The following is a 24341-nucleotide window of genomic DNA, read 5'->3' on the forward strand; positions in this document are numbered from 1 at the left end:
TTCAAAAGCAGAAGAAAACTTTACCTCCTTGAAAAATCAAATGCAACAAATGTGGGAAGTTTAATTGAATTTTTATTAAAAACAAAGAAATTCTTTAATTTGTTTTATGAATATGTTATGTTTATGTTTCACGTCCCTTTAATGATTTGATTAATTTCAGGGAGGCTGACAGCCTTCCTTTGTCTAAAACACAACAGCTGATTAAGGCACAACATGCTGACAGAGGATAGTCTTGAAATACACACCATTGAAAAAAAGAGCATTTAAAAGGGAAAAACGACATGTTCATTTGCATAACTTTGAATAGTTACATCACATGTGTCTCTACATGACCCTTCTACACTAATTTTAAAATTTCTGAATGTAGTATTATTCATAAATAGATAGTCACAGAGCATTGCAGTTTATAGAACTTCTCTATATAGAAGTTATATATAGAGTTCTCTATATAAATTCTATATAGAGAAGTTTGCCTATATAACTTCTTTCAACATGTTGGCAGCCCCATCGATGGCTTGGGCCACTACTGACAGGTGGTAGTGCACCTTTTTCCAGTCGCTGGCCAAATGTGATGAATTGGCTTGAGCAAAGGCATCTGCGATTCCTGGGAAGGTTGGTTTGCCAGAGCTGCTTGAAGCCCAGATTACATGCCTGTGGAATATTGAAACAAGGAGTACAAAATCCCAAAGAAGTGGAACGTTAATGAAACCTCGCATCTCCTGAAAATAATGTTTGATGAAAAATGAGAAGTAAAAAGGTATCAGTACCACCCTTCTGAACCACCTTTGCTACCTATCATTATGCAGCATTTATGAAACATATGAAACAACTTGTTAGAGAAACAGATGTTTAATTTGCATCACCCAAATGCTAGTTTAATGCAAGGCACTATGCAAATGAAGCATATTTGCCTTACCTGAATCCATATTCATTTGGGAAGGCCAGAGGATTCAAGAAGGCTCGGTCCATCAACATGAGCTGATCATTGATCTTTCTGACCTTTAGCGGGCTGAAAAAAAAGAGAGAGATGGACAGCGATGCAGACTAAAATGGTTTTGGCATCATACTGACATATCTGCATGAGCATGCCCCTACGTTTCATTTGCCAGGTCTGAGCTCTGGATGACTTTGTCCAGCTGTTCTGCTTCTTTGCGGAAGTTGGCCACAGCTTTACTAAGAGGTTCTGAAATGAAGCACAAATCACTTCAGTGATTTGCAGAAGAGCTTTCTGGCTTTATTATGAACTGAATGCCTAATTTAGGACGTGATCCATAGTTCCTACGCAGCACAAAATGAATAATCTGGTATTGATGCCATTGTGGAAATTTGACAGATGAGGAGAAAACTAAATATTCCTGCAGGTTATTTCCCTGTTTACTGTATTACTTACTTACCCATTGAGATACTTTTAGCTATGAGATCTTTTTGGTATAAGTTCACTGCTGTGTTCAGGTAATCCTCCAGACTCTCAGCATAGTCCTTGCAGTTAAAAGGCAACAACAGACTGTCAGCCAATCGGATGAGGATGTTTCCTGCAGTCCTGCCAACAGCTTGGTGAGCGACAAATCCTACAAGAGGAGCAGGTTTGGGATTTGAAAAAAAGAGGAAATGTAATAGCTTTTCTTATTTATTGAACCTGACAGTAGAATTAATGGAAAGAACTATTTCACCATCATAAAAAAAAGTATAAACGCAATAATTTTGCATTAAAGTGAAAGACATTGCAAGACTCACCAGGATCAATGAACCTTGATGCATAGTCGAAAGTGTCGCATGCTGTGTGGTAGGCAGGGTAAATCCGAGCATTTGTTTTACTCTATATAAGGAAGAATAAATGCTGAAATATGCAGGTGACAGACAAATATAAGGTTGTAATATTTTCTAAATATTACATTTTACTGGAATCAAAAACTCATCCCTGCCATTTACCATTTCAGATTTATTATTGCTGCCATTATGTTTTCTCTTTAAGTTCTTACTTACCAAATAGTGTTGCTTGTCATAGGATTTTTTTTTGTACATGTATTTTTGTGTTTTATGTAAATGTCATGAACAATTATTCTTATCACTAGTCCATGTAGGTTTAGAGGCGTTTTAAGTTCACAAACATATCTCTACTGACTGGTATAAACATTAACCTTAAGAATGACAAGAATTTCATAGAGACTCTGTGTTGGGAGATTAAAATTAGGGTGATGGCAAAGAGGCCTTTCAACCCCAAAGACCAGGAGCTTTTCACCAAAGGTAAATCCTCCAAACACCAGTGGAAATATGTAAGATGTCAGCAATTATAAGAGAATTTTATTGCTATAGTTCCAATTGAGATTTTTCCATTGATTATTGTGATGAGTATAAGCAGTTTTCAATATGCCATTGTTTACGTAATGTAATTAAAAGCAGTAAAATATTTATTTACTCCTTTCATATTGTTTTGTATTGTGACAGATAAATTTCCATTTTCCAAATCAGAAAGCAATCAGTTACACATATGGTACTTATGAACATACTTTTTTCATTACATGTTGTTTTCACATTTTTGTTTTAAATTGGTAATTTATTGAAATTTGGATTCTTCTTGAAATTTTGTTCTAACATTTATCCATCTGTCTGCTGCCCCTCTGCATTCAGCAGAGGCATTTCTCACTGAAAAACTCAAATAAATAAATAAATACAAAGATCCTCATTCCCCTTGAAATCATATATAAAGAAAATGTATTTTCTTACCCTGTCATATGTGTAAGACATATCTATGGAAGTAATTCCCAGGTAATGGACAAAGGCAGCATAATCACTCCCTGCTCCAGTCAAATATCCCACCCTGTGGAAAGAAGAAGCACAAATCAGCTTTCACTTAATACATGTATGATTAAATGTTATTTGAATTTTGGAAAATAACTTCTGACTTTGCCTCTTCCATTTGCAAACAGATTTTTGTGAGACCGATTGTGTTTTCACCCCACTGGAACTTATGGAGGGTTTAGAAAAAAAGTGGATACAGTTATATGTTTTAATACAATTCAAGTCTGTACCTTGGAATGATTCCATGGGTCGGGCTGGTTCTGTTAGTGTAACGAATCCAGTTGTCATACACAGATGTGGAATCAAATCCAGGAGCATTGACCTGAAGAGAAGATATACTTCAAAATCAAACATTCTTAAATATGAGTGCAAATTAGTTTTATCCAAATCTGAGTACTTTTAATAAACACCTGAAAAGATATGATTTGAAAAGCTAACCTGTTTCGCAGCTCTGAAGATGACACTTTGCATTGATGGCATTGCTGACGCACTTAGTGTGGCATTTGCTGCAGAAACAAATCTACATGAATGAACAAGACTGGTATTTCACTGAAACTCCAATTCACAGCAAGATTCCTATAAGAACTAAAAAAACAAAACAAAACATGGTACACGTTTAAATTTATCTATGCAAACAGAACAACTAAGTTAAATTCTGCCAATCCCCCGAAAGAGGAAATTTTTAAAATCCTTCAGGTGTTGGTGCACTAAATGAGAATGTTGTATGTGAGTGTGTAATGATAAAAGACTATGGGCAAGAAATTATAATTTTGTTTTGTTATAATATTTTGAAACAGTTTAATCTAAAAAGTACAACTTCTTACCAAAAACAGAAATGTCCACATTTATGTAACCAACAGTACGCTCACTGAGTTTGGTGAAGTATTCCTGCACAAAAAAATAGATAAGATTTCTCTTTATCTCATTGAACAAATTTTGCAATTAGTAATGCAAAATTATATTCCTTACTTTAAAATATACCACAAGACAAAACTTATTTGTCTCATTCAAGTACTTTTTGTTACTCCATTGAGAAAGTCAAGACCATATTTTTTCTTGCTTTACTTATTTTTGGGACAGACTTTACCTCTGTGTACTCAGCAGACCCAATAAGACCAAACTCTTCAGCGCCCCAACTGCCAAAGATAATGGACCTCCTTGGTCTCCATTTCCCTGTCACAAAGAGGCTCAGAAATTATAGTTATCAATCAAAATCGTTAGACGGCCATTTCTCTTCTCTGCTAAATAATTCTTCTCACCCTGTTTGACCATTCTTCCCAGCACTCTGGTAATTTCCAGCATGACTGCCGTTCCGCTGCTTGGGTCGATGGCACCATGTACCCAGCTGTCCCTGTGATTCCCATAGATCACATACCTGTCTGTGGACGTACGCGTAAAATGGTTACAAAAAAAATATGCAATGAAAACATCAGACAGATTTGTGTTAAGTTGCTAGTCTCACCTGGCTCAACACTTCCTCTGATAACTCCCATCACATTGGAGGAGTTTACAATCTTTTCTTCATTATAGATGTCCAGTTTTACATCACTATACCATAGACACAGATTAATGTTAACAGTTTACTCATCTTAAAATAGCTACTTCCAACAGGATTGTGCCTCGACTCGAAGCTCAAATCATTAACGGGTTTCTTGAGTGTAAATTAAGGTTTCACAGCACTTTAAGCTTGATTGGTAGACTGGGAGAATTTTTTCATTGAATTTAAGTGTATGTGCTGTTCACATTCAGTCCAATTATCCAAGAGACACTTTAGTTGCAAGTGGAACCAGTGATAAACTCTTCTTTCCACTCCAATCATTTCCCAACAGCTTAATCTGTTTTGTCTGCTTCACACTTTGGTTGCAATCTCCTTATCTTAATGCGGTTACTTATGGGAGTGAGTAAGCATCACATTATTAAACTGCAATAATACTCAATATTATGTGTTATGCACAAGATAAATTAATTTCTAATTTATTTGATCAAAAAATAATTATAATAATTTTTGTTTTTGTAGTGAGTTGCTAATCATTTCAGTGTCTTGTGAAATGCTGACAACCTGTTGTTGAAGGGAGATGTAGGTTTAAACCCTGGACCACCTAAGTTGTAGATACAGTCGAGTCCTCCCTGCCAGTCCTTTGGAGCTGCCTCTCCTGCCAATGCACTGAAACAATCAAAATAATATAAAAAAAAATGTTACTATGACTCTATTTGAGCCCTAACTATTCCACAAGCGAATTTCCACAGACCAAATTAGTGTCCTTGCATCCTGAAATCCAATCGGTTGTGTTGGAATGGGAGGGATCCCAGTAATATCTTCAGGTGGGATTCTGTAGGTGTCCTCTGGAGATTAAAAAAATAAATAAATTCATTATTGAGAGCGCAAATGAGAGTTACAGATTTTTATGTTGTGGCAGAGAGTTTGACGCGATGGCAAAACCAAATCTTCCTTTTAACGAAGCCACTTAAAATAAATAAATAAATAATAATAAATAGTTTTACCTTTGGCAGCCAAATACGGTGTGAGTAAATCACCAAAGTCTCTGCTATAGGCACCTCTTTCCACACCAGTGGGTGGCAGATACCAGGAGTGTGGGTACGTCTCATTGGTGTCGGACATGAGGCCATCATTCATGTCAAGAGGGTCTGTGTACACCAGCAACCCAACAACACCATAGGCTGCTGCATTGATAGCCTGCATCAAACACACCACAACATCTGGTGAGCAACTGAATTTTGTTCAAATTACCTGCATACTTAAATGCAGGTAATTAAAGTATGTATTTACTTAATGCATACTTAAGTTAAGTATGCATTAATTTAAGATTGGCAAAAAGTACATACACGCCTGGAACATTTACCAACTTTTGTCACATAACAACAAACCTCAACATAATTTATTGGGTGGCCTTAATTAGAGAAACAGTGAAGAATGGTAACTTTGGAGGGGCTGCAAAGATCCACAGTTCCAAATGAAAAATCCTTCCTTGGGACAACATTAACTAGTCACGCAGTCAGAAAATCTGCCTTCTATTGAAGAAAACAAGAGGGCCATTTTTGAAAGAAAACAATATGAAGTCCAATTTTAACTCTGCAGTATTCAGAAGAAGGTGCTCTAGCCAGGTAAGACTGAAACTAAACTTTGATCTGCAAGAAATGTTAGATTTGGTGAACAACTAACTGCACATCATTCTGAACACTAAAAAAAATAAGTTCTGACATGTTTTTATGTTACCCTACATTGTGTATTACAGATTATCAGATATTTTTAGATAGCTAGTAATGCACCAAAAACAATGGAAACAAGAACATATGTAACGCAAAACTGACATTACCCTGAACACATCATTTCCACGGTGAAACATGGCAGTAGCAGTATCATGTCGTGGGGATACGTTTTTTTCACCATGCTTCATGGAAGGTTTATCTATTGCATGGATAAACTGAGGATTAAGTCAGTTTCTTCAGCACCTTTCCATGTGTTTTGTTAATGGACTGATGATGGGAACTTAAGGGGGGTTGAAACTTGCCAAGCAAATTTCTACTAACTTTTATAGGGACATTATTTCTCTGTAATGTGAAAAAAACTAAACAAAACAAAAACAATAAATGAATTCCACTAACAAGTAAAACTGACCTTTCGTCCTCTCCCTTCTCCACCATATCTGGTGATTGCGATGGTTCCTCTTAGGTCAATGGTCCCGTTCAGATGTTGAAAGTCACTTGGTTTTCCCTGATTGGCGAAAACCAGTTTCCCCTAAAGACATAAAAAAATTAATCAGCCAAATGTGCCGGTCAGTCATACAAGTTGGACCCAAATAGTTTTGCAGAAATGCTCTAATTACTGAGTCATTACAGATAATCTCTTGGCTCAATCTCCCTATCTTTATAATGAGTTGTAACTAGAGATTTCAAAAATCTTTTTGGCCTTGAAGATGCTTATCTGCTGCAATATGTACGTTTGTGGTTCCAATAAAACAACAATTGTAACACAGTATGACGAGCAAACTGTAAATAATTAAGCAACATCTACCTTTTTTTTCTCTTTGCTCTCCTCACATTATGCGGAGTCATTAGTTTATGTCCACATGAACTAAACACATAACACAATAATTATGTGTTTTGATTTAATCCATCTTGGTACATAACCTACTATGTCCATTTGCAGATTTATGTCTGGGAATATGGAATTTACGCATTTTATAATTAAACAATCACATCAGTGAATGTGCTTTAGAGAATCTTCTGCCTAAATAGTCCAAAACACAAAGGCATAAAAAAACATACCATTACTAAATTGAGGGGGAAAAGAGCTTTTAGGCATTAATCTTTTTTAATAATTTTTATTAAAAGGACAATCTACATAACCAGCATTTAGCAGTGATCTTATGATTCAGTGACAGATGCTGCTTTTATCCATAGTCCTTATCTAGTTTATGATAAGAGCAATGGTAAAAGAAGTTAAAGGATGAACTTGAAACCTTATAAACTAACAAAAGAAATCAGATGTTGAGCATATAAAGACATGCTCTGTTCTGATAATATTCTTAAAAAGATATACCGATATGAAGTCAGAAAATGTTAGACGTCTTCACGCTTTTGACAGGTCAGATTTTAATCTGTTTCCAGTCAAAGTTATAAACATCATGTAAGTTTCACTATTTTGGTAAGTTACTTTTACAGTGATTATTTTACTATAAATGTGAATATGTGGCTACCTATTAAATTTTTGCATGGTTATTATGTCCAGAGTAGTCTTAATCAGCATTGATTACATGGAATTGTTTCTTTTTTACTTGCAGGGTGCATTCTTAATTCTTTTGGTGATGAAAATAATAAATAAATACTTTTAATTTGTAGTAAATATTAGACATTGCATTAATCTTCAGGTCTTTTTACCTTTGCGTGTCCTGCCGGAGAGTATGCAGCAAACGGCTGAACCACCTGAGGATCATTCTGATCAGCAGTGTAGTTCACTTCCCTTTCTCTCACAGTAAATAGCACAGAATCCAAGGAGTTTACTGAAATAAACACATTACAATCATCTGTATTGTGAAACACATGGCAAAGTACCAAATAAAACCTAAATCACAAGCCAGACAAGAGAAATGTTCACAGAGGATGGACACTGTGTCACTGTTTCACTCACCAACAGTGACTTTGTTGGGGTTTGTGGGATTGGGAAATGAAAGGTAAATCTCATATTCCTGTCTCCAGGCTTCATCCAGACCAGTTTCTGGATCTTGCCATCTTTTTAGCACATACTTCACCGTCTCCTCATCCCCAGGTGATGTGGCCATATGAGGCACTTTTGTCAATTCCCTGCATAGAAACATGTGGATAAGGAAAGGCTGAGTTGATCAAATTTGTCTTAAAAAGCTAGGCACATGTGATAATATCTTGACTGACCCCAAACGTATCAAACTTTTTTTTTCAATTTGGACTGCAGTGCTTCTTTCAGCTTTAATGTTTAATTGTTTGCTGTGTAATGCCTTTTGTAATGGCATATAAAAGAAATGACACCAAAAAGTAATTTAGAGAATTAAAGAATCATATTACCTAAGGTTCTCCTGAAGTTGAAACGTCTCCACCTCAGACAAGAACTGCTGGATGAGGGCCTCGTCCACGTCCTTCGCCACATCATTCACCCAGGATGGTGCAGAATTCTTTTGGATACCAAAGTGACCGATTAGGATACCAATAGTCAATACGACAGCCCCACACAGAGTCCCAATCAGTGCCTCCTTTAACATCTTCCACAGTTTAAGTCCTCTTTGGATCTACTAGAAAAGTTCCCAAAGTGATGTTTTTTTTGGCTCTGAGCGCAGCTGATAAATCCAGTTTTGTCACCTTTTATGTCTCTGTACAACATGCATGTTGCTGCTAGAGCCACCTTTCATAAGGCGCAATCATTGTAAAGTTTACTCATTAATGTTTGCCAATTGGATGGACTTTATCCCTTCTCTTGTGATTGGATGATTGCACGGGAGGGCAACATCCTTTTCATCCGTGTTCCAATTGACCTTTTATGTGTAATCATTTGATTCCTATTCTATTTGGTTTATTCCTCTTACATCAGTTTCCTGCAAAAATCATCTCTTGATAACATTCAAAAAGGAAAAGACCAAAAATAAATGTTGCTAAAATTTTCCAAAAATGAAAGAATTAAATGAGTTTCTTCTTTTTAACATGAGTAATCATTTTATTGGATAAGTTGATAAGACCGCTAAATAAACCAGTGAAACAGTTGTGGATATTATGATGATACTTGCTTATTTTCATCCAAAAAAATTAAAAACAGAAAAATTGCATATAGAAGAGCTCTTCTATATGCAAGAAGAGCTCCACATCCAAAAATCGCCGTCAGCACCAAAACCAGAATGATTTTGAGAATATAAAAAAACATTATTTTAACCAGTACCTATAGTACAGTTTACCTTGTAGCACCAGAGAGAATGTCAAACATCCATCTTTCTGGTAAACCCCTGGAATGATGTCCACCCATCAATTCACATCTGTTGAATTAATATCTATAGATTGATTTCAATAGATATCTGTCTTGAAGTTGCAATCATAGTTCAGTTTATATCAGCTATCTTATTTTTATGACTCAACTTTTAGCATAGCTTAGACTTTGGAATTACACATGAATTTAGTCACTTCGAGTTAAATGCGGGCAGAAAAAAAAGCTAATATAGCTTGATGTTTTTGAGAAAAATGACTGAAAAAATAGTTCATAAATCGTGGTGAAGAGAATCCGATAAACATGTGGAACTGTACTGCTGCCAAAGCCGGACACTTTAAAGTGTGACACACGACGGAAGTAAACAACAACAACAACAAAAAAACATTCTCGTTAACGGATCACATGAAAATATGGTGCATCTTTAATTAAACAACAACAATGTCTTCAGTTGAGTGTTTGAGGCAGTTCGTTAACGAGCGGTTGACGGCCGCGGCTCAGGAGATCTTCAGCGTGTTTGAGAAAACTATCTCCGACTACGAAGAAGAGATCAACCGTCAGCGCAGGCTGCTCACCATCGCCTGGAAACCTGAAGTTAAGTTGCACAAAACAGGTTTGTATTGAAATGCAACAGCGCATGGTTAAGGCAAATGAACGATTGTAACGTATAAATTGCGATTAATTCGCAGAGATTTCATTTCGGGGCTCATGTCGGTATGTAGTACTAATTTGCCATTTAGTCTTCAGCTGTAGTCCTTATGTAGAATTAGGGAATGTGTAGTCTACTAACGCATGTTAGAAATCTTTGTAAAACAAAGATTGATCAACAAGCCTTGAGGAAGTAACAATGCTGGTGGCAGAAAACTTAATTTTATTACATTGCACCAAAGAAGGGGAACCATTCTTTGAGGAAGAAATGTGGTCAGGGAAAAACATCCTAGATGATGGTGTTTGACAAAGATTGGTGGAATCAAATTTCAAATTTGGTGGAAAATGAATGCACTGAATAAAAATGAATAGAATAGAAATAAATATCGTGATATATCAGAAGCTTAGAGATGTTCAGCAAATACATGCTAAGCTAAAGACATTACTGAAATATATTAGTGTGTGATAGTTTTTGGTGTTTTTTTTTTTTTTTACATAAGGTCAGATAAAATGTAAAAACTGATGAGCTGTCAGTTCAATCTAACTGAGATATTTTTCAAAGAAGTATCAGCAGAAATCTAATTTCCAGACTTCTAACTCAGCAAAGTATTGATTCAGGGAGAATGAACAAATAACTGCTAGACTAAAACATGAAAAGAAAATTGTTCCTGTAAATAAACGTAGCTGAAGTCACAAAGCAATAGGCTGCACTAGATTTTTATTTAGGAGTATCAGCATAAAAATGTATGCTGTATAATTTAGATTTCTATTCTTCAACTTTTTGATAGTTCTGTGTCTTTTTTTATTATTTAAAATATGTGTTACTTTTTGTAATTTTTTGATTGATTAATAGATTATCAAATTAGTGTTTTGGGGATAAGCATATCCTTAATTTTTTTTCCCTATCATCTGTTTTGTATTCGTTTTCTATCCAGAGCTCCCACAAGATTTCATTAACGTGGAGGACATTCCAACGGAGCTGCAGCTCAAGACAGGACAGAACAGGAAGTCTATTTTGGAAAAAGAAGATAGAGAGCAGATTTCAGAGAGCCATGAAGAAATCCTCACCAGTCCTGAGGAAGGAGAAGTTGAGCTGAAAGAGGAAGTTGAAACTCTTTTTCCAAGTATTACCTGTGATGAGGGTTACAATGTTGTCTTGTCAAATCCTGCGGATGAGGAGTCCACAGACACGGTGTCTGTTAAAGGTGTAACAGAAGGCAATACTGATGATCTGCTTGTCTCTAGATATTCTCAAGATGTAAGCAAAGGCCAGAATGAAGGAAATCATAGCGGTTCTGTAATAACCAGACGCATGGAGACAAGACTGCAGAGGAGACATCACAGAATCAGTGAACATAATCCCATCACGTTCAAGACTCCTATTTACACTCACAAGGGGAAAATATGCGAGTTTGTGTGTGAATACTGTGGAAAAGCGTTTCCGTATAGATCCAGGCTGATGCGGCACCAGATCATCCACACGGGCGTGAAGCCGTATTGTTGCCACACCTGTGGTAAACGATTCAACCAGACATCGATCCTGAAAGTCCACCAGCGGATTCACACGGGCGAGAGGCCGTTCTCCTGTGACATATGCGAGAAGCGCTTCAACCAGAAGTCCATACTGAATGTTCATAAGAAAATCCACTCAATCGAGAGGCCGTATTCCTGCGATTTCTGCGGCCGAAGGTTCAAGCAGAAATCAAAACTGGAATCTCATGTCATATGGCACTCAGGTAAGATTTCTTGTTCTAAAGTTTAAATGGAGACTGTAAAGTCACGTGGGATTCTTGTTTTAAATTTTTCATATTTTAAACACTTAAAAATAGTTATGGATCACCCTGCTACCTGGATCATACCCAAGATTTTTGTCTTATAAAATGCTTCCTTAGAAACATGAACTTGAGCAACTTGGATCGACTGCTCCTTTTTTTTTTTTTTGCAAGTCATTCATAAAATTATTGTCTCTATCAGTGGACTGTAATAGATTGATTTAAATTGTTTTTGACTATAACTAATTGATAAATTGTGATCTGATGCACCATTTTTGGCTTCAATTTGAACCATTTTAAGAGTTAAGCTCAAGGATTCAGAAATGAACATCAATAAAAGAAACTATTTGTAGAGCACTTTTTGTAGAAATGTGTGTAGCAAAGTTATTTGTACGAATTAAAAGTAAACATGCATAAAAATCACAGCAATTATACAACAATTATAAGAGAATTATAAGAAATAAAATTACTAAAGATATCAAACTATTATAGAGGATAATGAGCTGAAGAACTAAGACATAAGACAGTGAAATCCTAAAACTTTAAACAGAGTGCAAAGAAATATAGGAATGAATGAAAATATCCTTGGTACATTTAAAATAATGGTACAGATACAGTATAGTCAAATATATAAAGTTTGTTACCATTTTTAAATCCAACTTATATTTTAATTATCTTCATTGTTTTTGCTTTTTCTTTCAGACATACCACAGCCGGTTTTCTTTAAGGAGGAAAACTTTCTCTCCGACCAGCAGCTCTTTAACCATGACCGTCACTCTGCATTGGAGTTGGGGTTTCCAAAAGTCAAAGAGGAACAGGAAGACGTCTGCTTGGCCCAGAAGGAGCAGCTTGTGTTGAAGCAGGAGACAGACATGTTATTGATCACTGTTCCTCATGATGAAGGTCACGATCACGGTGTGGCCCAAACACTCAACAGGAACTCGGCAGAGGAAGAGTCGATCGAGATCATATCAGATGACAAAGGTGGGAAACAACTGGAGAAGACGCATCCCAGAATCTGTAACGTCTACAATCCTATCCTGTCCAAAACTTCATGCAACTCTTTTGTCGATAGAAAGTGTGAATATAAATGCAATACGTGTGGAAAAGTGTTTCAGTTTAAGTCCAGACTGATAAGACACTTCCGAATCCACACGGGCGTGAGGCCGTACTGCTGTCACATCTGCGGCAAGAGGTTCAACCAGAAATCCATCCTGCAGGTCCATCAGCGGATCCACACGGGCGAGAGGCCTTTTTCCTGTGACATCTGCGGGAAACGCTTCAACCAGAAATCCATACTGAACGTTCACAAGAGGATCCACACGGGTGAGAGGCCGTATTCCTGCCAAGTGTGCGGTAAGAGGTTCAACCAGAAGTCAATACTGGACGGCCACGTCAGGACGCACACGGGCGAGAGGCCGTATTCCTGCAAGACATGCGGCAAAAGCTTCAAAAGTCAGTCCAGCCTGCTGGTTCACATGAAGATGCACGCGGACAAGAAGACCTACTCCTGTGAAATGTGGGAGAGACTTCAGTCTTAAACACACACAGGTCAGCAGGTACAGCTTTAACAAACCTGGTGGAAGCATTTTGATATCAAGAAAATAGTAAAAAAAAAAAATATCTATATAGATATATATACTGTATATCTATAGATAGATAGATAGATAGATAGATAGATAGATAGATAGATAACTTTGCATGTAGTAGAAATCTTCCATGTTTGTAGTAGAGCAGATGTTCGTTGTGAGCATGCATGTTCAGGGCCTTTGCTGTTTTCTCTCTGATTTTTATTTATATTTTTGCTTGATAATCTGTGTAGGCCTGAATCTTAAGTTCTTAAATATTGCAAAAAATGTTATGCTACCACATTATCATTGCTTGAAGTTTTCAGTCTGCTGCAAAGAAAGAATTGCTACTTCTGCGAAGTAAATACGTAACTGCTACCCTGATGATATGAAATACTGATTCTTAGTTCTAACTTAACTAACGTGTTGTATGCTTAAGACAAAAATAGACTGAGATGTGGCTGCCGTGGTTATTATTATCATAGGTAAGTGCACTTATTGTCTTGTTATTTGTGTGTGCATTTTATTGTGTTTAAGCTATATTTATACAGCATATATGCATATTATTCTTGTATGAAATAAGTATATTAAGGGAAGACGTGGTACAACTTAACATGTCTGATTTGGGGCTGATGTCTAACCTTAAACCGGCTCTTCATGTCTTTGACCTCTTAGCACCTTTTTGGAACTAATTGAACTGTAGTGAAACATTCTTATCTCTCGTTTTAGGTAAGGAGATCAACTCAAACAGACTGTTTGACTCACATCTGTTCGACCTTGTGTCAAACAGACAGTTTGAAATTCCCAAAACAATTTTAGATCACATATAGAGCTTGAACATAAATGTTAAACTTTAGCAGTAGAGTTTAACAAATTCCATGTAGTTCTTTTAAGTTAGTCACACAGAAATAGCATTTTCTTAATATTACACCTAAACACATTGTTGGTATCTGCATGGGGCCTAGTTGAAAGAGGTGGTCACAGTAACTAATAATTGGGCCACAAACTATTTAGTTAAAAAATAATTATTTCTGAATGTCATATTCTTTCTCTCTCCACTTTGTAAATGTACTCCAGGTAATGATTAGACTTTCCTAAAATTTTCTTTGACATTTTTCCATTGCAGCAGAAGCTAAGTATTTTCTTTTTTAAGACTTTGCACATCTCTACCAAAAGTGGAATTAATTACTGTTTAGGATAATCAGCTGTGATTCGTAACTATGTATTGGAATCCATCAAAGGTTTTTGAAAGTGCTACTAACAAAACAGAAATAACACCACTGAAACTTTTATTTTTGAGAGCCAGATAACACTGCCACTTTGCCCTCACACTGCATTAAAATTAGATTGGGGAAACTGCCAAAAGCACAGGTGTGGGGCTGCAGAGTAGGGCAAAGGCGTGAAATAGAATTTGGGATTAGTTTTATTCTACTGCATTTTACTTTCATCGTCACCAGTCGAACTATAAGAGCTGGCCTTTCTGCATATCTGTCTACAAATGGAGATGTGTCCTGTAACAATAAGATAAAAAATGTATCCAACGCTTTCCACATTTGATTTTTTTTCCAATAGAAGTGAACTCAGACCAAGTGCTTGTCTAACAAAAGAGTAGTATACAGTATTTAGTGTAAATATCTTTCAAGATTTCTCTGCTTGTACGAATGGATGTTTTCCTTGATCTATGTTATAATTCATTTGAAACTTTTTTTGAGCCTCTTGTTTCAAATCCTTTTTTATTTAGAAGGCACAAAATACGCAAACCGACATTATGTCTTGTTTGTGATAAGATTTTGTAGTAAAAACATGCATAAAATCATGACAATACGATGTTTTTGAGGACCTTTTTTATTGTTTTATAAGCAGAACACTTTTGTTTGTGACATTTTATTCATGAGAGAAAGTGGAATTGCTAATGTGGCATTCCTCAATTAATGCAGCTTACATGAACAGTATGTCATGCAGCTTTGTATGTCTCCTATAAAGGTGCATGGACCTTGTGTCAAACAGCCGTGTGTTTGTTGAACCAATGAAGGAGGTGGGACTTTTGTAATGTGCCAAAATAAAGAGAATGTAGGACGTTTGAGGAACAAGGAAGATATTTATAGTTCAAAGGTTTCAAGGTCGAATAAAGCAAACTTACTGTGATTATCTGTGTCTAGAAAAATTGAGATTATAATTTTATGTCTGTTCAAATTTCTTTTCATATAAACTTCATGTTTTTTTCAAATGTGGAAGTCTTGATGAGTTATCTGTTTTTAAAATATGTACTTTTAGTATTTGCTTACACCAACAAATGTTTATTTTAATCATTTTCTTTGCAGCTTCGGGTGCAGTTCTGCATTTGAGTGTTATTTGTGATGCATTTCTCATTCAGATCATAATTTCTAAAATGATGGCTTACTATCATTAGATGTTACTATAAACCAAGTGGACTAAAGTGTTAAAAGAGTATACCCTGGCTAGTGCCTGAATAAAACCTGAGGATGATTTGATTTTTTTCTTTTCTTTTATATCATGTACCTTCTAACTTATAATTATTAAATTTACTGATTTACTCTCAACCTTGTATTATTTCACTTAGGTACAATGTCCATCAACAATTGGCTAAAATTTGTTGCTACAGCAGTTTTACACTGATAAATTTGTTGTACAGCATTTTGGTGCAGCTCATGTTGTTTTTAAGGTTCTTTATGAATAAATTGACATTACTGCACATTACTCTGAATGCATCTTCTGGACAATGACAGATAGTGGTGGCACTACCCTGCTTTGAGACTGCAGTTTTTCAGCTACAGGAAGCTGCCAGGAATCTAAATACAGAGCGATCTGAGAAGAAACCCTGTTAACCCTGACCTAGTTAGATTTTCAAGACTGATCAAATTCAGACTTACTGCATCTTACTGTGTTTCTACAACATGGTCAGACTCCCGGGAGCTGAATAAAACATGAGGCATATACAGTAGCTCACTGTTCAGTAGAGGTGCTGTTAGTATCCTGAAACATTTAGAGCTTAGCCTTGCCAGAAACAATTAAATTTCAAGTAATTTAATTTAAAGATAATATAGGCTGGGTTTTAAACAAATATGAATTAAACAAATACACATCAAATTTATCTGCATTTTTGTCAGTGTTGGCATCATTGGCTCAGAGAGTGTATATCATCCTCAAAAACCTTTTTTAAAAAGGGAAACACACATTAGATCCAAGTTCTAGTTTGTCAAATAACTTGACTCTATAATAATAATGTTTTCTATATAAACCTCTATTGTGACCTCATGGTTCCCTGAGTCAAGTTTAACATATGACATATAGGCAAATTCTTCCAACCACTGGCTACTAAAATATTTTTTCACCACACAGTGAGCAGGGAGGAAAGGGAAGTGGAAAAATCCAACTCTTATTGTGAAAGAACCACAGCAAAGAGCTACAGCTTGGGGTAGCCAGGTCTCCACACCAATCATTAGACACAATTTACTTTCCAACTTATTGTTTGGGGGTGATGCCAAAACATGCCTTTCCCATTCTACCTAAAACTGTGAAATATGAAGGTTGAATTGAAGCAAAAAGAAAAACAATTTCCCAGCAGTGCAATTAGTCCTTTTGTGTGATAGTGAACATCACTCTGACTGCCTTCTCACTGACTGAATAGAATAGATTTTTTAGGGAACTTAAATTAGACATTGAGAGATGAATTTGGTTCAATTCATAGCTGATCTTCAGAGAGGGTGCACAAAAATAAAAATATTTACAGCATAGTGTAGGAAGATATTGACCCAATGTAACTAAAGTTTGATAAAAGGAATGAACTAAGACTTTTATTATTAAGTGTGTTACATTATGATTATCAGGTAAAAGAGTTAGGGCACAAAACATTCAAAGGAATACAATTATTGATTTTACATAAAGGACCCCATTAGTAAGCTAAAATTATGTTTTTATATATATTGTTTTATTAAAGTTTATGGTAATAACTGAAAAAAAAATCAGTTATTCCCAAGGCAATAAAGAAAAAAAAAATAATATATATATATATATATATATATATATATATATATATATATAACTGAAGAGCTACTTGCGTCATTAAAATTGTTAATCAGTTAGTGCTGAGAGACACTTCAACGATTACATAGATATCAATTAAGCTGCCCCTTTAAAATAAAATAATCGTTTTCGGAGTAAAATTACAGTTAAAAAACAAACTTTTTCGGGGTGAACAAGAAAAATGCAGGCAACCATTGTATTATAACTTCCATTCCTTAACGGCAGGTGGCGCTCCGAGCTCAAACATGTTTTATTTCTGTATCACCTAAAGTCCAACGCGGAAGTAAACAGTACACTCCAACCAAGTTGGATCAACCGTTCGGGTTGCTGATTATTTTCTTATGTGAAGTGCATCCATGTCCGTTTCGACCATGTATCCAGTTCAAAGTATGCGCAAGTTTGTCTGCGATCGCCTGACTGCGGCAGCTCAGGAGATCCTGGGAGCGTTTGAGAAGAGAGTAGAAGATTATGAAGCGGAGCTCGCTCGGCAGCGCAGGATGTTGGACATGGCGTTTTCCCCAGAGTTAAAGTTACAGAGGGCAGGTTAGTCGCCGGTTTCTTAACTAACGAGAGGAACTACACTGTAAGGAATTTAGTGGACATTAACGTGATGAGTACTCGGTCTGTTTTCTTCCTCAGTTAAATTTTTTTTGTGTGCTCGTTAACACCGGTTGCTCGTTAGACCCGTTTGACAGGTCTGACACGTCATGTGGATTGGTAAAAGTTTTAAGAGAATATTCTAGCTAATTATAAATATATGTAGTGTGGTGCCTCCTGATAAAGTAAATACATTTCGACATTAACATTAAACGACGCAATAACTAATTGCATATTAAATGCGGAAGTCAAGTGATGGGCGATGAATCGTCCTGCAATAATAATGTTGCAGAGAATTTCCTGGGCACTATATATCCCCAAACTCTGTTTTTTAATTAAACTGGAATGTTAATATTTTGTAGATGTAGCGAACAAATAATCAATATTTATTTTTATTGTATTATTTTATCAATGACAATTAAATTTACCTTAGGGAATTTGTCGTGCGATGCGAACAATATTTAAAGATCTGTTCGAGTCGAAGGAGGCCTAAATCAGCATGGATTAGTGGTGTTTGCATAGATTTTTTAATGGTATTTTATTTTATTTTTTTTAGTTACTTTCGCATGTATACTGCCTTTCATCAGTACTCTTATCCCTTGAAAGGACTTAGTACAAAGTAATAACTGTGAGACAAAAGCAATGTGGTTCTCAGTTGTGTTTTTAATTTTTTACTTTGTGAGAATCCCATCAACATTTGTAGCATCAAGCAATATTTTTAAGTGTTTATTGTGGCATAAATACACTTTTGTCCCTCTCCCTGCACTGTATATGATAATTTCCCAGAAACATCTGGGTTTTAAATGTTAATTAAAATCTGAAAAGTACAGCATGCATATGGATTCACCTCCTCTAAGTCGATACTTTGTACAACCACCTTTTTTTTTTTTTTTTTACCACAGTTAGAGATGCATATAGTTTTGGATATTTCTCTTGTGTCATTTTTGTCCATTGTTCTTTTTTAGATATCTTTAACTCAGTTAGATTGGATGGAAAAAGCAAGTCCATTAGATTTTAGTTGGGACTTTGACTGAGCCATTCAAACTCACTAATAGTTATAAACATCTCTGGTTATATGTTGAATGCTTACGTTTCCAGGATGGTGAATGTACACCCTAATCTAAAGTTTAGCCTCTTAGAAGTTTTCTTTCAGGATGAGAAAGTATTTTAGCCAGTTTCCCTGTACCTGCTACAGAAATGAATATGAAAATACTTTATTTTTTCTCATTTCACATGGACAATGAATCTTTTTAGACATATAGCGTAACTTTTTTCTATGTAAATTGATCTTTAAAACAATACAATTATTAAAATAATAGCTCCCATAGTAGAAATATTTTAGTAGTGATATTTTTTCAACATGTTTTCTTTATTTTAGATTTTTGTGTATTTATCTTTTCTTGATATATGGTAACACATCATACTTTGCAATTTTATAGGTTAATTTTCAGTAATGAAAAACAACTTTGGGATTTAGACAGCAGTAAGTCAATATTACAATAAGCAATAATAATTCATTCTGAGCTTCACCCGTGACATTCTTCTTTCTTCACTGATTTCCAGTTGGTAAAATATAAACAACATAAAGGAACTATTAAGACAGATAAGGTCATAGCCTCTTTAAAAAAGCTGTATATTTATATAAAATAGTAGATACTTTAATTTTAGAGCTGGAAACATCATGCAGCCATTAGAATATTCATTTTACAAAGTGCTAGTTTGGTGTCCTATAGTTTTGGTTAGCTACGAGTACTACGGTACTAAGCATTAAGAGCTCAACGAAACAAAACATTTTCCAACACCATTTTGTAAAAGGTTTTATGAAGTTTTATCTGGCCAACTGATTTTCATTCTTTGCTTGAAGGGAATTAATGTTGTTTGAATTAGCCTTCAGTATTTTACTGTATATGTTTCAAAGTATTAAACATTTATAGTTTTTCATAATTTTTATGTGTGATTTTATTTTATTTTTTTAGAGATGAAGGCTCTCCTACATCAGCAGCAGCACGGCAATAATTACGACGTGTCCAGATTTTTACCAGATACTGTGCAGATTAAAGATGAGCATGAGGAAATAAGCATCTGCCAAGAAAGATCACAGCCTTTGCAGCATCATGAACGGCAGCAGCCTTTGCAGCATCACGAACGGCAGCAGCCTTTGCAGCATCAAGAAAGACAGCTGCCTTTGCAGCATCATGAACGGCAGCAGCCTTTGCAGCATCAAGAAAGACAGCTGCCTTTGCAGCATCATGAACGGCAGCAGCCTTTGCAGCAACAAGAACAGCCGCAGCCTTTACAGCATCAAGTAAGGCAGCAGCCTTTGCAGCATCACGAACGGCCGCAGCCTTTGCAGCATCAAGAACGGCAACAGCCTTTGCAGCAACAAGAACAGCCGCAGCCGCAGCCTTTACAGCAACAAGAACAGCCGCCTTTACAGCATCAAGTAAGGCAGCTGCCTTTGCAGCATCAAGAACGGCCGCAGCCTTTGCAGCATCAAGAACGGCCGCTGCCTTTGCAGCATCAAGAACGACCGCAGCCTTTGCAGCATCAAGAACGGCCGCAAGCTTTGCAGCAACAAGAACGGCCGCAGCCTTTGCAGCAACAAGAATGGCTGCAGCCTTTGCAGCAACAAGAACGGCCGCAGGCTTTGCAGCAACAAGAACGGCCACAGCCTTTGCAGCAACAAGAACGGCCGCTGCCTTTGCAGCAACAAGAACGGCCGCTGCCTTTGCAGCAACAAGAACGGCCGCTGCCTTTGCAGCAACAAGAACGACCGCTGCCTTTGCAGCAACAAGAACGGCCGCAGCCTTTGCAGCAACAAGAACGGCCGCAACCTTTGCAGCAACAAGAACGGCCACAGCTTTCACAACCGCAAGAACGACCGCAGCTTTCACAACTGCAAGAAGTCCCGGTCTCCACACTGACTCCAGCTTCTTGTCTGAATACCACCAGTGGTCAGTCACAGCCATTAGGTCCTGAAAAAGAGAATGGAGTAAATACAAATCTTGCGTCTAAGAGCTTAAACAGAGTCATAGAGTCTGGATGGAAGGAGGGGACACCGTCAGTGAGTGAGCATCATCTTTCTCAAACTTCAGGGGGAGCCGAAATCCAACATGACAATAGAGGGGCATCACCAACTGAACCTGCAGCGCCAACTTCAGCTGAGAGGAGCCCAGTATTAGCTACAAACTCGGAGGAAGCATTTGATGATGCATTTTTAGATGCAAATTATGAAGACATCTTGAATGAAATTGATGACAACACCTTTGCACTCTCCAGTATGAGTCCTGAACAGTCATTAAATATGAGCTTTGATGATTTAAATGAAACGTCAACCAGCATTACAGAACAGACACAGTTGGGGAAAGATCATGTTGGAAGCTCAGTGTTGATAGGCAGCACTGATCTAACACAAAACTGTAATACTGAGTTCACAACACTAGCTTCAAGCAATGGGGCCACACCAACAAGGATGTGTACAGGTTACAATAACAGCTCAGCACCTGGAAGAAACTGTGAACTAGAAGCAAGTAAGATTCAAGATAAAAATCTAATTTTAACTAGAAGCGTTGAGCCAACTCAACCTGAGGTGAATCAAGGTTGGAGGCCAGAATCTTCCATCCTGATTGTGCTAACACCAGTTGATGAATATCAAAATGAGACACGAGCCACAACTGCGATGGCAGAAGATCAAGGCAAGAGAGCCTTTAGTACTAGCAACCAAGATAAGAGCACAACATTAACCAAATCTGCTGAGCTGACACCAAGCGAGAAAATTCAAGAAGGAGGAGTAACAGCAATGGAAAATGTTGATCAAACATCACAGAATGAAAACCGTGATATGAGTGCATCGTCAGCCAAAAGTACAGAGCAACCATCAAGCCAGGGTGGTATCAAAGAGTCTGTGACATCGACTGATAGAACAGAACACACCTCAAAGAAAAATCATAAACAAGAGAGGACGCCTTTGCATGGAAGTACACATCCGCCATCAAAAACAAAGTCAAAAGTTGGGAGAACACCGACTTCAACAAGATCACTCAAGAAACCCAGACAAGAAAGCGCAAGATCAACTACAGATAAAACTCTCAGTGAAAAGACTGCCGCCAATCAATACACAGATTATAATATAAAACCTCAAGAGGAAGAAGAAACTTCCAACCTCATTTCAAATTCTGCACAAAATGATGAACATGGCGGCAACAAAGCATCTTCTACTGGATATATTGAGATGACACAGAGTGACCACGGTCAGAAAACAGAAATAGCGCCAAGTAAAACATCAAGTGGTAGGAAAAAAGCAGCCCCACATTCTAAGTCCAAAGATAAATCAAGAAATCAAAACAACGAAGTAACTAATGTTGGAAAATTTCACAATGAAGATGCACAAAGCATGGAAGCAACATCTCCCGAGAGGCTAAGAGATGGTCAGGGTTCTGAGTCGCCGCAAAAAAGGATGCATAAAGACGAAGGTTCCATATCAACTAGAAGCAAAGAAGTCAAAAAGTATGACACACGCAGCAAAGAAAGCACAACATCAAATCAAGATCCCGACCCACCTCTGTCCAATACCGATGACAGTGAATCAAGTGAAGGAGAGGAGAAGGTGGAAAACCCCTACAAGTGCGACAGATGTGGCAAAGTAATGTCCAACTTCAAGAACTACAAATTCCACATGAAGACTCACACAGTCGCAAAGACCTACAAGTGTGACACTTGTGGGAAAATGTTTAGAGAGAGCTGGGACCTGAACAAGCATTTGGTCATCCACTCCGCTGAGAAGCCTTACAAATGTGACGTCTGCGGAAACGGTTTCAACCGCCGCTACAACCTGGACCTGCACCTCCGGGTACACACTGGGGAAAAGCCGTACATTTGCAAAACGTGCGGAAAGACATTCAGCTCGTGCGTCAATATGAAGAAGCACATGAGGATTCACACGGGCGAAAAGCCCTACACGTGCAAAGAGTGTGGCAAAGAGTTTGCGGACTCTTCCGCCTTCAAAAACCACCTGCGGGTGCACACGGGGGAGAAGCCTTTCAAGTGTTCCTACTGCAAGAAGAAGTTCGCCACCAGGACGACTTTGAAGAGACATATCAGGACGCACACGGGCGAGAAGCCGTACAAGTGCACGGTTTGTGGTCGGAACTTCGGCCACAGAACCGACCTGAAGGGTCACATGAGGATGCACACAGGCGAGAAGCCTTATAAATGTACTACTTGTGGAGAGGACTTCTCCACCTGGTCAAAACTTAACAAACACAAGCGGATCCACTCAGGTGAAGCACAAGACTCCACTGAATAACATGTTAAATTTATTGTAAGGTATTTAAATAGCAAGTGAGGAAACTTGAGACAAGTCACTAGATGTCAAGCGACTATAGCTTAGTTTTGAATTAAATTTATTCAACAGTTCAGGTATAACATAAGTTTTCTGCGCACTCTTGAAAAACAGTCTAAACCTTGTTTCCATCTTCCTCCTTTCCCTATTTTTATCTTTTCTTGTTCCTCTATTGTTTGTTTTTCATTTCCTTCTTATCTTTCTTCCTTAATTCCTTTATTCTATCTATGTCCTTCATCCATCCATCCATCCATTCATCCATCCATCCATTTTCTGTTCACCCTTGTCCCTAATGGGGTCGGGAGGGTTGCCTATCTCCAGCTTCGTTCCGGGCGAGAGGCGGGGTACACCCTGGACAGGTCGCCAGTCTGTCACAGGGCAACACAGAGACATACAGGACAAACAACCATGCACACACACTCACACCTAGTGAGAATTTAGAGAGACCAATTCACCTGACAGTCATGTTTTTGGACTGTGGGAGGAAGCCACTGTGTAGTTAGACTGTGTCTTTTATTGTTACTCAATGTTAGTAACAATAACATTGAGTAACAATGTTACTCAATGTGATACACTATCACTATCCCACAGTGATAGTGTATCACTGTGGGATAGTGAGAAATGTCATTTCAATTCCCTTGTATGTCTGGACATGTAAGAGGAATTGACAATAAAGCTGATTGATTGATTGATTGATTGAGCCGGAGAACCCGGAGAGAACCCACGCATGCACAGGGAGAACATGCAAACTCCATGCAGAAAGACCCCGGCCGGGAATCGAACCCAGGACCTGGGTTCGATTCACAATTTTGCCTTGCAGCCTTCTTGCTGCAAGGCAACAGTGCTACCAACTGCGCCACTGTGCAGCCCTATGTCCTTCATTCTATCCTTAATTTATTTGCTTCCTTCATTGTTTGAACCTTCCTTTCATGTATTGTTACTTTCCTTTGTGTGCCTCTTACCTTTCTCCCTTCCTTTCCTCCTATCTTCCTCTCTTGTTCTACTCCTTATGTTCTTCCTTTCTTACTATTTCCTATTTTTCCAGGTTTCGTATTTAAACATTTAAAGCCTGCTGCCTGCCTGTAGAAAAATCTGCTGTTTGTTCACAA

General features: G+C 37.4%; 2 protein-coding genes across 3 annotated transcripts; one reads left to right on the forward strand and one right to left on the reverse strand.

Moving 5' to 3' along the window:
- Window positions 1-52: 52 nt before the first annotated feature.
- Window positions 53-8552, reverse strand: naaladl1 (N-acetylated alpha-linked acidic dipeptidase like 1). 2 transcript variants are annotated; one of them, XM_028032796.1, is made up of 20 exons: window positions 8359-8552; window positions 7949-8121; window positions 7699-7820; window positions 6437-6556; window positions 5302-5494; window positions 5049-5142; window positions 4859-4963; window positions 4262-4347; window positions 4059-4178; window positions 3887-3972; window positions 3624-3687; window positions 3238-3305; window positions 3030-3121; window positions 2725-2818; window positions 1735-1816; window positions 1395-1568; window positions 1096-1183; window positions 917-1009; window positions 446-651; window positions 53-401 (listed from the first exon to the last, which is right to left on the reverse strand). In XM_028032796.1, the coding sequence occupies exons 1-19, from the start codon at window positions 8550-8552 to the stop codon at window positions 474-476; spliced, it is 2226 nt and encodes a 741-aa protein (XP_027888597.1). In that variant the 3' UTR covers window positions 53-401; window positions 446-473. The 2 variants fall into 2 exon arrangements, with proteins under 2 accessions (XP_027888597.1, XP_027888596.1); XM_028032795.1 differs by having other exon boundaries at window positions 53-651.
- Window positions 8553-9487: 935 nt separating this feature from the next.
- LOC114154437 (uncharacterized) lies at window positions 9488-23582 on the forward strand. The gene is made up of 5 exons (XM_028033531.1): window positions 9488-9875; window positions 10846-11646; window positions 12385-13222; window positions 17644-17837; window positions 19868-23582. Exons 1-5 carry the CDS (start codon window positions 9704-9706, stop codon window positions 23194-23196), a joined length of 5334 nt encoding a protein of 1777 aa, XP_027889332.1. The 5' UTR covers window positions 9488-9703; the 3' UTR covers window positions 23197-23582.
- The last annotated feature ends 759 nt before the right edge of the window (window positions 23583-24341 follow it).

The sequence above is a fragment of the Xiphophorus couchianus genome, chromosome 12 (assembly GCF_001444195.1).
Source record: "Xiphophorus couchianus chromosome 12, X_couchianus-1.0, whole genome shotgun sequence".
NCBI classification, from domain to species: domain Eukaryota; kingdom Metazoa; phylum Chordata; class Actinopteri; order Cyprinodontiformes; family Poeciliidae; genus Xiphophorus; species Xiphophorus couchianus.